Source organism: Heterodontus francisci, chromosome 38 (assembly GCF_036365525.1).
Source record: "Heterodontus francisci isolate sHetFra1 chromosome 38, sHetFra1.hap1, whole genome shotgun sequence".
Classification (NCBI taxonomy): domain Eukaryota; kingdom Metazoa; phylum Chordata; class Chondrichthyes; order Heterodontiformes; family Heterodontidae; genus Heterodontus; species Heterodontus francisci.
Window position 1 is genome coordinate 43710916 of NC_090408.1, and position 13149 is coordinate 43724064.

At 43.6% G+C, this 13149-nt stretch overlaps 1 protein-coding gene across 13 annotated transcripts in view; it reads left to right on the forward strand.

The window, feature by feature from the left end:
- Window positions 1-13149, forward strand: part of megf11 (multiple EGF-like-domains 11) — a 568089-nt gene that overhangs the window by 510667 nt on the left and 44273 nt on the right. For all 13 annotated transcript variants that reach the window (XM_068018269.1, XM_068018268.1, XM_068018258.1 and 10 more), the window contains one exon: window positions 10338-10466. In XM_068018269.1, the coding sequence (XP_067874370.1) occupies window positions 10338-10466 (129 nt within the window). The remainder of the gene's footprint in view (window positions 1-10337; window positions 10467-13149) is intronic.

The window sequence follows — 13149 nt, forward strand, 5'->3', positions numbered from 1 at the left end:
GCAGTAGAGCCTCATTAGTGGTGAGTGTGGGTTGGAGAATCAGGGCTATGATGACATTGCCCTATTCCTGACTCGTTTTTCTGGTTCTAATGAGATGTTACATCGGAAGCAACACCGTGTAGGATTATCCCTTTGATTTTTCTCTGAAAGCTTTAATTTTGTTCCCAAGGCATTTTACCTGAATTCAGGGTCAAGCTTATTAGTAACTTTAATTGCAAGTTCCTATGATTCCTCTACTTTTTCCCAAATATTTGACTTACCCAATTCCATAAAGTTTTTATCCACATTCATTGAACATAAATTAAATATAGATGAATAGATAATTCCCAGGACAGCAAAAAGCAGCAGTGTGTTATCAAATAAATCATTTGAAGGAGGAATTGACATGCTTTTCTCTGCTGCAGAATCTCTGTCATGTTCTAGTTAAAAAGAGCAGAGTCTCTTAATTGACTGAGAACTTAATCTGACAAGTGAGTGATCTTGGGGCCAATTTGATTGTTGGATCAGAAGGCTAAGAAGAGTTGTGTATCGGTTTGTAGGTTGGATGCTGATTAACTAAAATGAGGATTGCAGAGAAAGTTTTCCAAAAAGTTTTATACTTTTGTAGGCTAAGTATGTAACAACCCATAAAATTGTGTTAAAATTTACACTCTAAAGTCTCACAAATGGCAATAAACAGTGAGTAATGCACATCTGGGAGGGGTTCCAGAGATTTATAGATCATTAATGAGTATCTGATTGGGGATTGAAACAAGATGGCAACGTAATTAAGGAATCCAAATTTATATCCTGAATATCGACCTAATCTGATTAATGAAGTCATGTTTGGGTATATATTGTGTCTTAGAGCATTTTTAAAATATTTTTTCCCAGTTTCTCTCCTTCCCCATTTCCTGAAGGCCTTGACTCCCATCACTAGGGTATGGTTCCAGCGGCACTGTTCATCCTCACGTACCTACCCCAAGTGGCTACTATTGTTGTCTGAACCTTGACAATAAGTGTCAGCAAGTTATCCAGCTATGAAGGATATTGAGACTGATCCTGCCCATTCCTTACATCGACACATGCTAACTTCTGACAGTGATTCCTGGATGTTGAATAGGAGCTGGCACCCTAATTGATTTATCTTTCCTAACCCAGAGACACTGAGGCCAGTTATACTCTCCCACCACTGTCTGATGAGATCAACAAATTCAACACAAACAAGGAACCTTCCTAGGAAGCAGCTTCTGAGGGCAGATGTTTTGTAATATATTTTTCTAAATTATTTTTCATCACTTCTCCATCATGGATACTGATATTTCAGTCATGGACATTCACAGATACACTTCCAGTCCCAAGTTCCAGATAATAGCTGAGCTTCTGCTTTATTTTTAAATTGCTGTAACTATTAATCCAGTTCTGTGTTAAATATACAGGCACATGATTTCCCCATCCTCCCAACACTGAATGTCCCTCAGCCAGCCATATGGTTTCAAACCATCACCCCCTTCCCCACCAGCTTTCAAAAGACAAAAGCTCAGTCACATGTCGACCCAAAAATAAAAAAACACAATATTCCATAAAAAGATCCTTAACTTCAACCTTGAAAAGTAAAAAAATCACAATGGCCAAGGGGAAAATAATTTGGCCAGACAAATCTATGTTGTACTGCTTTCAATTCTGGGATCCACATTATAGGAAGGATGTTGAGGCAATAGCACAGGATCATTAGGATTCTGCCTGGTATGAGGAAGTACAATTATAAAGAAAAACTCAGAAAATTGAGGCTGTTTTTGTTAGAACAGAGGAGTTTAAGTAGAAGGTGTTTAAAATTGTGAAGGATTGAACAATGTAGATAGAAACTGATTGTTTTCAATAATTGAAGGGTCTAGAACAAGTGGGCATAGATATAACATTCAAAATAACAGATTTAGGGCAGAGCACTAGAAGTGTTTTTTTGCAGAGGATTGTGAGGTTATGAATGAATCACCAGTGCAGGACCATGGCATTGTTAAAGAATGGGGTAGATAGGTGGTTGAAGGAAAAGGGCAATATGGGAATAAGGGAAAAGACCGTAACTAATGCTGGTGTGAAAATAAATACTACCAGGGACTGCTTGACCTGAATGGCCTGATTCTGTATTGTAATTTCGATGTAATTTTATGTACTGAGGCTGCTGGAGCAGTCATTCATTTCTCTCTTTTCTCAATCAGTGTTCTCTCAATCCCCTCTATTCCCTCAGGTACTTTATGACAGCTTGCTGAGTTAGCAAATCTAACACATGATTGCATTTTTTGATATTTGCTCATATATGCTTGCCCTTACCTGCCCTTTGTTCATTCTTTTGCATTGTGCTTCCTCGGGAATTCGTTTGCTGGTTGCTTAGTCCTAGTGCCTTGCACTGAAATACCTTTGATTACACCTGTAAATGCCCTTGGCAATCATGAGCAGAGAGACACATGGAGCCAGTTTACCATAATACAGAGTGGCATGCCTTTTTCTTTGCTACTTTGCATTTTGGAATCAATAGGTTGCCAATGCTGTAAACATGAAATTTGCAACCTTACCAGCGCTGACTTCCTCACAGTATTTGGCTTGAAACAGTTATAACCTCTTTCCCCTTCATTTGGCCTTGACTATCCCTGGGACTGGGTATGCGGCAGGTGGTGAGGAAACCAACAAAGGGGAAAAACATACTTGACCTCATCCTCACCAATCTGCCTGCTACAGATAGAGTCATTGAGTCATAGAGAAATAGGCCCTTCGGCCCATCGTGTCTGTGTTGGCCATCAAGCACCTAACTATTCTAATCCCATTTTCCAGCACTTGGCCCATAGCCTTGTATGCTATGGCGTTTCAAGTGCTCATCTAAATACTTCTTAAATGTTGTGAGGGTTCCTGCCTCTACCACCTCTTCAGGCAATGTGTACCAGATTCAAGCCACCCTGAGTGAAAAATGTTTTCCTCAAATCCCTTCTAAACCTCCTGCCCCTTACCTTAAATCTATGCGCCCTGGTTATTAACACCTCCGCTAAGGGACACAGTTTCTTCCTATCTAACCTATCAATGCTCCTCATAATTTTGTATACCTCAATCTCGTCACCCCTCAGCCTTCTCTGCTCTAAGGAAAACAACCCTAGCCTTTTCAGTCTCTCTTCATAGCTGAAATGCTCCAGCCCAGGCAACATCCTGGTGAATCTCCTCTGCACCCTCTCCAGTGCAATCACATCCTTCCTATAGTGTGGTGCCCAGAACTGTACACAATACTCCAGCTGTGGCCTAACTAACATTTTATCCAGCTCCATCATAACCTCCCTGCTCTTATATTCTATGCCTTGGCTAATAAAGGCAAGAATCCCATATGCCTTCCTAACCACCTTATCTACCTGTGCTGCTGCCTTCAGTGACCTATGGACTAGTACACCAAGGTCCCTCTGACCCTCTGTACTTCCTAGGGTCCTACCATCCATTGTATATTCCCTTGCCTTGTTAGTCCTCCCAAAATGCAACATCTCACACATCTCAGGATTAAATTCCATTTGCCACTGCTCTGCCCATCTTACCAGCCCATCTATATGATCCTGTAATCTAAGGCTTTCCTCCTCACTATTTACAACACCACCAATTCTCATATCATCTGCGAACTTACTGATCATACCTCCTATATTCACGTCCAAATCATTAATGTACACTACAAACAGCAAGGGTCCCAGCACCGATCCCTGCGGTGCACCACTGGTCAAAGGTTTCCACTTGCAAAAACAGCCCTCGACCATTACCCTCTGCCTCCTGCCACTAAGCCAATTTTGGATCCAATTTGCCAAATTGCCCAGGATCCCATGGGCTCTTACCTTATTATCCAATCTCCCATGCGGGACCTTATCAAAAGCCTTCCTGAAGTCCATGTAGACTACATCTACTGCTTTACCCTCATCTACACATCTAGTCACCACCTCGAAAAATTCAGTCAAGTTAGTTAGACACGATCTCCCCCTGACAAAGCCATGCTGACTATCCCTGATTAATCCCTGCCTCTCCAAGTGGAGATTAACCCTGTCCCTCAGAACTTATTCCAATATTTTCCCAAACACTGATATAGACTCACTGGCCTGTAATTACCTGGTTTATCCTTCTTGAATAATGGTCCCGCATTAACTGTCCTCCAGTCTTCTGGTACCTCTCCTGTGGCCAGAGAGGATTTGAAAATTTGTGTCAAAGCCCCTGCTATCTCCTCCCTTGCCTCCAGAACAGCCTGGGATATATCTCATCTGGGCCTGGGGATTTATCCACTTTTAAGCCTGCTAAAACAGATAATACTTCCTCCCTTTCAATGCTAATATGTTCAAGTATATCACAATCCCCCTCCCTGACCTCTACACCTACATCGTCCTTCTCCCTAGTGAACACAGATGGAAAGTAATCATTTAAAACTTCAGCTATGTCCTCCAGCTCCACACACAGATTGCCACTTTGGTTCCTAATGGACCCTACTCTTTCCCTGGTTATCCTCTTGCCCTTAATATACTTATAAAATGCCTTAGGATTTTCCTTTATCTTGCCCACCAGTGTTTTTTCATGTCCTCTCTTCACTCTCCTAATTACTTTTTTATATACTCCCCCTACACTTTCTACTCCTCCAGTGCCTCTGCTGTTTTCAGTGCTCTGAATCTGCCGTAAGCCTCCACTTTTTTCCTGATCCAATCCTCTATATCCCTTGACATCCAGGGTTCCTGGACTTGTTGGTCCTACCCTTCACCTTAACGGGTACATGTTGGCTCTGAACTCTCACTATTTCCTCTTTGAATGACTCCTGCAGGTCTGATGTAGACTTTCCTACATGTAGCTGCTCCCAGTCCACTTTGGCCAGACTCTGTTTTATCATATTGAAATCGGCCTTTCCCCAATTCAGTACCTTTATTTCTGGTCCGTCTTTGTCCTTTTCCATAACTACCTTAAATCTTACAGAGTTATGGTCACTATCCCCGAAATGCTCCCCCACTGACACTTCTACCTCTTGTCCGGCTTCATTCCCTAGGATTAGAACCAGTACTCCCCCTTCTCTTGTCGGACTTTCTACATACTGGCTCAAAAAGCTCTCTTGTATGCATTATAAGAAGTCCGCCCCTTTAAGCCTTTTGCACTAAGACTATCCCAGGTGATATTGCGGAAGTTGAAATCCCCTACTATTATTACCCTATTATTTTTACACCTCTCTGAGATTTGCCTACATATCTGCTCCCCTATCTCTTCCTGACTGTTTGGAGGCCTGTAGTACACACCCAGCCAAGTGATTTCCCCCTTTTTGTTTTTAAGTTCTACCCAAATGGTTTCATTTGGGGAACCTTCCAAGGTATCATCCTTCCTTACTGCAGTAATTGACTCCTTGATCAACAGTGCAATGCCATCTCCTCTTTTTTCCCCCTCCCCTGTCTTGCCTGTAGATTCCATACCCTGGAATATTGAGCTGCCAGTCCTGCCCCTCCCTCAACCTGTCTGTGTGATAGCAATAATATCATAGTCCCATGTGTTAGCCATCGCTCTCAATTCATCTGCCTTACTAGTAAGACTCCTTGTATTAAAATAGATGCAATCCAGCCTTGCATTTTTCACTTATGCCGTAACAGGTCTATATTTGCTCTGCCTTCCAGACTGACTCAGTTTCTCTTTTATATTTGACTATGCATCACCCCCTACTGTACCTCCACTCTGTATCCCATCCCCCTGCCAAATTAGTTTAAACCCCCCCCCCACCCTAACAGCACTGGCAAACCTCCCAGCAAGGATGTTGGTCCTGTTCCGGTTCAAGTGCAACCCGTCCAACTTGTACAGGTCCCACCTTCACCAGAAACTGACCCAGTGATCCAGGAAACTAAAGTCCTCTCTCCTGCACCATCTCCTCAGCCACGCATTCATCTGCTCTATCCTCCTATTCCTATACTCACTAGCATGTGGCACCAGAAGTAATCCAGAGATTATAACCTTTGAGGTCCTGCTTTTTAATCTGCTAACTGGCTCCCTAAATTCTTGTTGCAGGACCTCATCCCTCTTTCTACCTATGTCGTTGGTACCAATGTGTACCATGACCTCTGACTGTTCACCCTCCCCCTTCAAAATGTCCTTAGCAGCTCTGTGACATCCTTGACCCTAGCACTAGGGAGGCAAATACCATCCTGGAGTCAAGTTTGCGGCCACAGAAACACCTATCTGTACCCCTTACGATAGAATCCCCTATCACTATAGCTCTTCCACTCCTTTTCCTCCCATCCTGTGCAGCTGAGCCACCTGTGGTGCCACAGACTTGCCTCTTGCTGCATTCCCCTGAGAAGCTATCTTGCCCAACAGTATTCAAAGTGGAAGATCTGTTAGATAGGGAGATGGACACAGGGGACTCCTGCACTACCTGCCTAGTTCTTCTACTCTGTCTGGCGGTCACCCATTCCCTTTCTGTCTGAGCAGTCTTTACCTGCGGTGTGACCACCTCGTGCTATCCACGATGATCTCAGCCTTGCGGATGCTCCTAAGTGTCTCCAGCTGCTGCTCCAGATCCGAGACGCAGATTTCGAGTAGCTGCAGCTGGAGACACTTCCTGAACACGTGTTCGCCCTGGACACTGGAAGAGTCCCTGAGTTTCCACTTTGCACCGGAAGAGCATTCCACTTTGCCGAGCTGCCCTGCCATGACTTACCCTTAATTTATCCCCTTAAATTACCCAAAAATTCGATTATTTACACTGGGTCCTTGATTCCCTAAAAAAACACTACCTACTATTTTTTTTAAAAACTGTAGCCCTTTCTCCCTTTACTTTTAGTTGCTAACCCAGCTATTTAGAGTTATTCCCTGTCAGCAGTTACTCACCAACCAATCACCTTGAAGCTTTCCTGTGACGTCACTGCTCACTTTGTTTTCAAACTCCGGCGTGTCTGGACTCCTCCCCACTGCTCTCCCGGAAGGTATCTGTCCATGACAGTATTGGTAGGAGTGACCACCACACAGTCCTTGTGGAGACAAAGTCCCGTCTTCACATTGAGGATATCCTCTTTGTGTTGTGTGGCACTACCGCCGTGCTAAATGGGATAGATTTCGAACGGATTTAGTAATGCAAAAGTGGGCATCCATGAGGCACTGTGGGCCATCAGCAGCAACAGAATTGTACACAACCACAATCTGTAACCTCATGGCCTGGCCTATACCCACTCTACCATTACCATCAAGCCAGGAGACCAACCCTGGTTCAATGAAGAGTGCAGGAGGGCATGCCAGGAGCAGCACCAGGCATACCTCAAAATGAGGTGTCAACCTGGTGAAGCTACAACACAGGACTATCTGCATGCCAAACAGTGTAAGCAGCATGCGATAGACAGAGCTAATCGATCCCATAAGCAATGGATCAGATCTAAGCTCTGCAGTCCTGCCACATCCAGCCTTGAATGGTGGTGGACAATTAACTGGAGGAGGTGGCTCCACAAATATCCCCATCCTCAATGATGGGGTAGCCCAGCACATCAGTGCAAAAGATAAGGCTGAAGCATTTGCAACAATCTTCAACCAGAAGTGCCGAGTTGATGATCCATCTCAGCCTCCTGAAGTCCCCAGCATTACAGATGCCAGACTTCAGCCAATTCGAGTCACTCCGCATGATATCAATAAATGACTGATACTGCAAAGGCTATGGGCCCTGACAACATTCCGGCAATAGTACTGAAGACCTGTGCACCAGAACTTGCCGCACCCCTAGCCCAGCTGTTCCAGTACAGCTACAACACTGGCATCTATCTGGCAATGTGGAAAATTACCCAGTTACGTCCTGTACACAAAAAGCAGGACAAGTCCAACCCGGCCAATTATCACCCCCCCCCCCCCACCATCAGTCTACTCTCAATCATCAGTAAAATGATGGAAGGTGCTATCAAGCGGCACTTGCTTAGCAATAACCTACTTAGTGATGCTCAGTTGGGTTCCGCCAGGGCCACTCAGCTCCTGACCACATTACAGCCTTAGTTCAAACATGGACAAGAGCTGAACTCAAGAGGTGAGGTGAGAGTCACTGCCCTTGACATCAAGGCAGCATTTGACCAAGTATGGCATCAAGGAGCCCTAGCAAAACTGAGGTCAATGGGAATCATGGGGAAAACTCTCCACTGGTTGGAATCATACCTAGCGCAAAGGAAGATGATTGTGGTTGTTGGAGGTCAATCATCTGAGCTCCAGGACACCACTGCAGGAGTTCCTCAGGGTAGTGTCCTAGGCCCAACCATCTTCAGCTGCTTCATCAATGACCACCCTTCAATCATAAGGTCAGAAGTGGGGATGTCCGCTGATGATTGCACAATGTTCAGCACCATTCGTGACTCCTCAGATACTGAAGCAGTCTGTGTAGAAATGCAGCAAGACCTTGATAATATCCAGGCTTGGGCTGATAAGTGGCAAGTAACATTCGTGCCACACAAGTGCCAGACAATGACCATCTCCAACAAGAGAGAATCCCCTTGACATTCAACGGCATTACGATCGCTGAGTTCCCCACTATCAACATCCTCGGGTTACCATTGACCAGAAATTGAACTGGAGTAGCCATATAAATACCGTGTCTGCAAGAGCAGGTCAGAGGCTAGGAATCCTGCGGCGAGTAACTCACCTCCTGACTCCCCAAAGCATGTCCACCATTTACAAGGCACAAGTCAGAAGTGTGATGAAATACTCTCCACTTGACTGGATGGGTGCAGCTCCAACAACACTCAAGAAGCTCAACAGTGGCGCAGTGGTTAGCACTGCAGCCTCACAGCTCCAGGGACCTGGGTTCGATTCTGGGTACTGCCTGTGTGGAGTTTGCAAGTTCTCCCTGTGTCTGCGTGGGTTTTCTCCGGGTGCTCCGGTTTCCTCCCACAAGCCAAAAGACTTGCAGGTTGATAGGTAAATTGGCCATTATAAATTGTCACTAGTATAGGTAGGTGGCAGGGAAATATAGGGACAGGTGGGGATGTTTGGTAGGAATATGGGATTAGTGTAGGATTCGTATAAATGGGTGGCTGATGGTCCGCACAGACTCGGTGGGCCGAAGGGCCTGTTTCAGTGCTGTATCTCTAATCTAATCTAATCATCCAGGACAGAGCAGCCCACTTGATTGGCACCCCATCTGCAAACATTCACTCCCTCCACCACCGACGCACAGTGAAAGCAGTGTGTCCCATCTACAAGATGCACTGCAGCAACTCACCAAGGCTCCTTAGACAGCATCTTCCAAACCCATGACCTCTACCAACTAGAAGAACAAGGGCAGCAGATGCATGGGAACACCACCACCTGCAAGTTCCTCTCCAAGTCACACACTATCCTGACTTGGAACTATATCGCCATTCCTTCACTGTCGCTGGGTCAAAATCCTGGAACTCCCTTCCTAACAGCACTGTGGGTGTACCTACCTCACATGGACTGCAGCGGTTCAAGAAGGCAGCTCACCACCACCTTCCCAAGGGCAATTAGGGATGGGCAATAAATGCTGGCCTAGCCAGCAACGCCCACATCCCATGAATTAATTTTAAAAAACCTAAGTGCTACTCTCAAACACCTATTAGCAGCCAGAGGCAGAACAGCAATGGTTATGGGCTGAAAGTCTGCCTATCACCTTGGTTAAGGGAATGATGTGTGGTGCAGAGAAACCCGGAATGCAGAACAGAAAAGCTGGAGTAACTTGCAAAGAATCCAACAATGAGCAAAGTGTAATAATAATGTTTCTGGACAAGGTCCTTAATAGAAGGAGAACAATACATACAGAAAAAAAAGATGCATTGGTATTGTATTTTATTGAAAAAAGGCTTAACAATGCCTGTTACTGATTTGCTATTTTTTAATTCTATCTTTGAAACTAGAAATTTCTGATTACTTCCAAATGCTGATGAAGTTGGCTGGTTGCTGCTCAAGACGGCAGTTCTCACTCACATGGCCCTTCAGTCACATATGGAGGAAAAGGAAGAGATTTTTAGAAGTTCTTTTCAGGCTTCATGACTTGCTCCCAGACATTACCGAGTATTTCCTCAGAGCTACTCACACTCCACCTCGTTTACACCAGGCTTTCAAAGAGGTTGCAGGACCAGAAGCAGGGGTGGAGGAAGGAGCAGGAGTGGGACCAGATGCAGAAACTGGGTGGGAACAGGGATCAGGGAGGGAGCTGGACAAGGAACAAGAGCAAGAACAGGGCAGGGAGAAGGAGTGGGGAAGGGAGTAGGTCTGGGGTGGGAGCAGGAGCAGGTCCAAGGAAATTACTGACCTTTAATAAGTAATTTTACTAAGCAAAGAAGAATCTTGCTTGTCAGCACTTTGTTAATATATCTGGGTTCATTTTGTTTTCCTTTGTACAGTATGTGCCAGAGGAAGATTTGGCAAGAACTGTTCTGGCACTTGCTTCTGCTCCAACAATGGTACCTGTAATCCTATCGATGGCTCCTGTCAGTGTTTTCCAGGCTGGATCGGAAAAGATTGTTCTCAAAGTAAGTGATAGAAAAATTTGCATTTTTACAGTGCTTTATCAGCTCTCTGAAACATCTCAAAGCACTTTATGTACAATAAATTGCAGCAGATCACTCGAGATACCCTCACATACTAGAGCTGTGGAGGAACACTTGCAATCCTCTCACACAGGGGCTATGGCAAATCACTCGAGATCCCCTCACACACTGGAGCTGTAAAAGTGCATGACATCAGCCAAATTGCTTTTATAGCATGTTTGAATTGAAAGAACATGCTGAGAAAGTATAGAGCTGTGTAATTTTTTATTAGTTAGGAGAAATATTGCAAGTTGGGCTATCAAATGGTAACTTTGTGTCAGCCTCAATAGTTGCAGGCTGATAAGGAGACCATCATTTTCAGTTAGGGGCTATCTCAAAATCTTCCAAATCCACTTCAAATAAGTGACCAACCACACAGGACATTTGGAGAGTGATACTGTATGATCTTTTTCATTCTATATTAATATCATGCTTGATTTTTTCTGTCATTTAGTGCTGTTGTTTGAAACTTTTATAGAGATGATTTGTTTCTTGTTTTTTTTCCTGAGAATCTGCGGGGGGGAAAAGTCTCTCATTAGTCATTTATAAAAATGCTTTAAGCAGTCAGTTTGAAATCTGCCAGTATTTATCTTGAGCCAATCAGTAGAAAGTACACTTAAGACCAGACCTGATATAACCCATCTGCCTATGTTCAATTCTTTCTAGCTCCTGGGGTTGTGCCAGGCCAAAGATCAGGGTGTTATGATGTGGGTAGCTGTGTGTGCACAGACCCCTCCCCACACATGGGCCTACATACATACATACATGCACGCATTCTATCATTCTGGTTTTGTTAATGAACTTTAGAATGTGACATATAGATCATCACGTGCCAGGGAGTAGCCAGTGTGAGAACAAAATGCTTCACTGGATCAAACTGAAAATTAAAATGCTTCCTGTATCTCACAGAAATTGTTTCTCATACATTTTACAGTTTACCATCACTGGACACTGATGGCTTGCTTCTTGATGTGATCTATAATATGGTTGACAGTAAGGCAATGAGTTGGAATGACTGGCACTGAGTGATAAAGGGCTGTCATCTACTGAACACACTGAGTAATTGGAGACAGTTACATGTTTGGATTGTTAGCGTTTGCTTCACAAATGAAATAGGATTGATATTTTCTACTTTTGTTACAATAATGAAACTGCGAATGTGAAATATGAATCAAAGCACACACGTTAGTGTGTTTTAAGTTTGTTTAATTAGTGCTGGAATCTCCAACAGCTTGTCCATTTCTGTGTTGCTGGACTGGGAAATTCTTGTGATTGGGTGAATCTGGGCTCTGAGTGTTTCCTGGTCTGTTTTTCTTCCAATGAATTGATGAGGCTCTTCCACTATCACTATTGATATGTCCAAAGAGCTTGATGTGGTTCCCTCCCACTGACGGGCTCAGAGTTCCCCACCCACCACAATTATACCAACAGCACTTGCTGTCTAAGCAATATTGTTAAAAATAAGCCAAACAAAACACAGGGATCATCACAATTCTTTGTGAATGTTGTTAATAGATTTCCATAGTCAACATTCTCTTTTTAAGCTCATATTTTGGATACATTAATACTGAATTATTACGTCTAAATCTTTGCTTTCTTTTTCAGTTTTCACCCTGGGGTTTCCTTCCTGCCATAGCAACTTTCTTTTTGAAGGAATCATGAAATGAAAATATCAAAGGGCTGATTTGAACTGTGACCCAGAAGGACCTTATTCATGTATCACTGTTCAGCAATAAACTTTCTGATAGGAACAGAATGGGGCCATTTAGCTCCTGGAGCCTGTTCCACCATTTAATGAGATCAAGGTTGATCTGTGACATAACTCCATATGCCCACCTTTGCCCATATCCCTTAATACCTTTGGTTAATAAAAACCTATCAATCTCAGATTTAAAATTAACAGTTGATCTAACATCAGTTGCTGTTTGCTGAATAGAAAGTTCCAAATTTCTACTACTCTTTGTATGTAGAAATATTTCTTAATTTACTCCTGAAAGGCCTGATTCTAATTTTTCATTTTTAGATTAGTGGAAATAGTATTTCTCTAGCTACCTTACCTGTTATCCTTAATATCTTGAAAACTTCGATCAAATTGCTCCTTATCCTTATGAATTCCAGGAAGTACAACCCCCTCGTTTGCATAATCTCTCCTCATAATTTAACCCTTGGAGTTCAAGGATCATTCTGGTAAATTTATGCTGCACTCCCTCCAAGAGCAATATATCCTTCCTAAGATGTGGTGCACAGAACTGTTCACAGTACTCCAGGTCTAAGGGCTTTTATAGCTGTAGCATGACTTCTACCCCCTTGTATTTTAGTCCTCTAGCTATAAAGGTCAGCATCCCATTAGTAGCTGGAATGGACGGGTTGTCTTCTGAGGAAAGCTTGGACAGACTAGGCTTGTATCCGCTGGAGTTTAGAAGAGTAAGAAGCAACTTGATTGAAACATTTAAGATCCTGAGGGGTCTTGAAAGGGTAGATGTGGAAAGGATACTTCCTCTTGTGGGAGAATCTAGAACTAGGGGTGACTGTTGAAGTATTTAGATGAGCACTTGAAACGCCATAGCATACAAGGCTACGGGCCAAGTGCTAGAAAATGGGATTAGAATAGATAGGTGCTTGATGG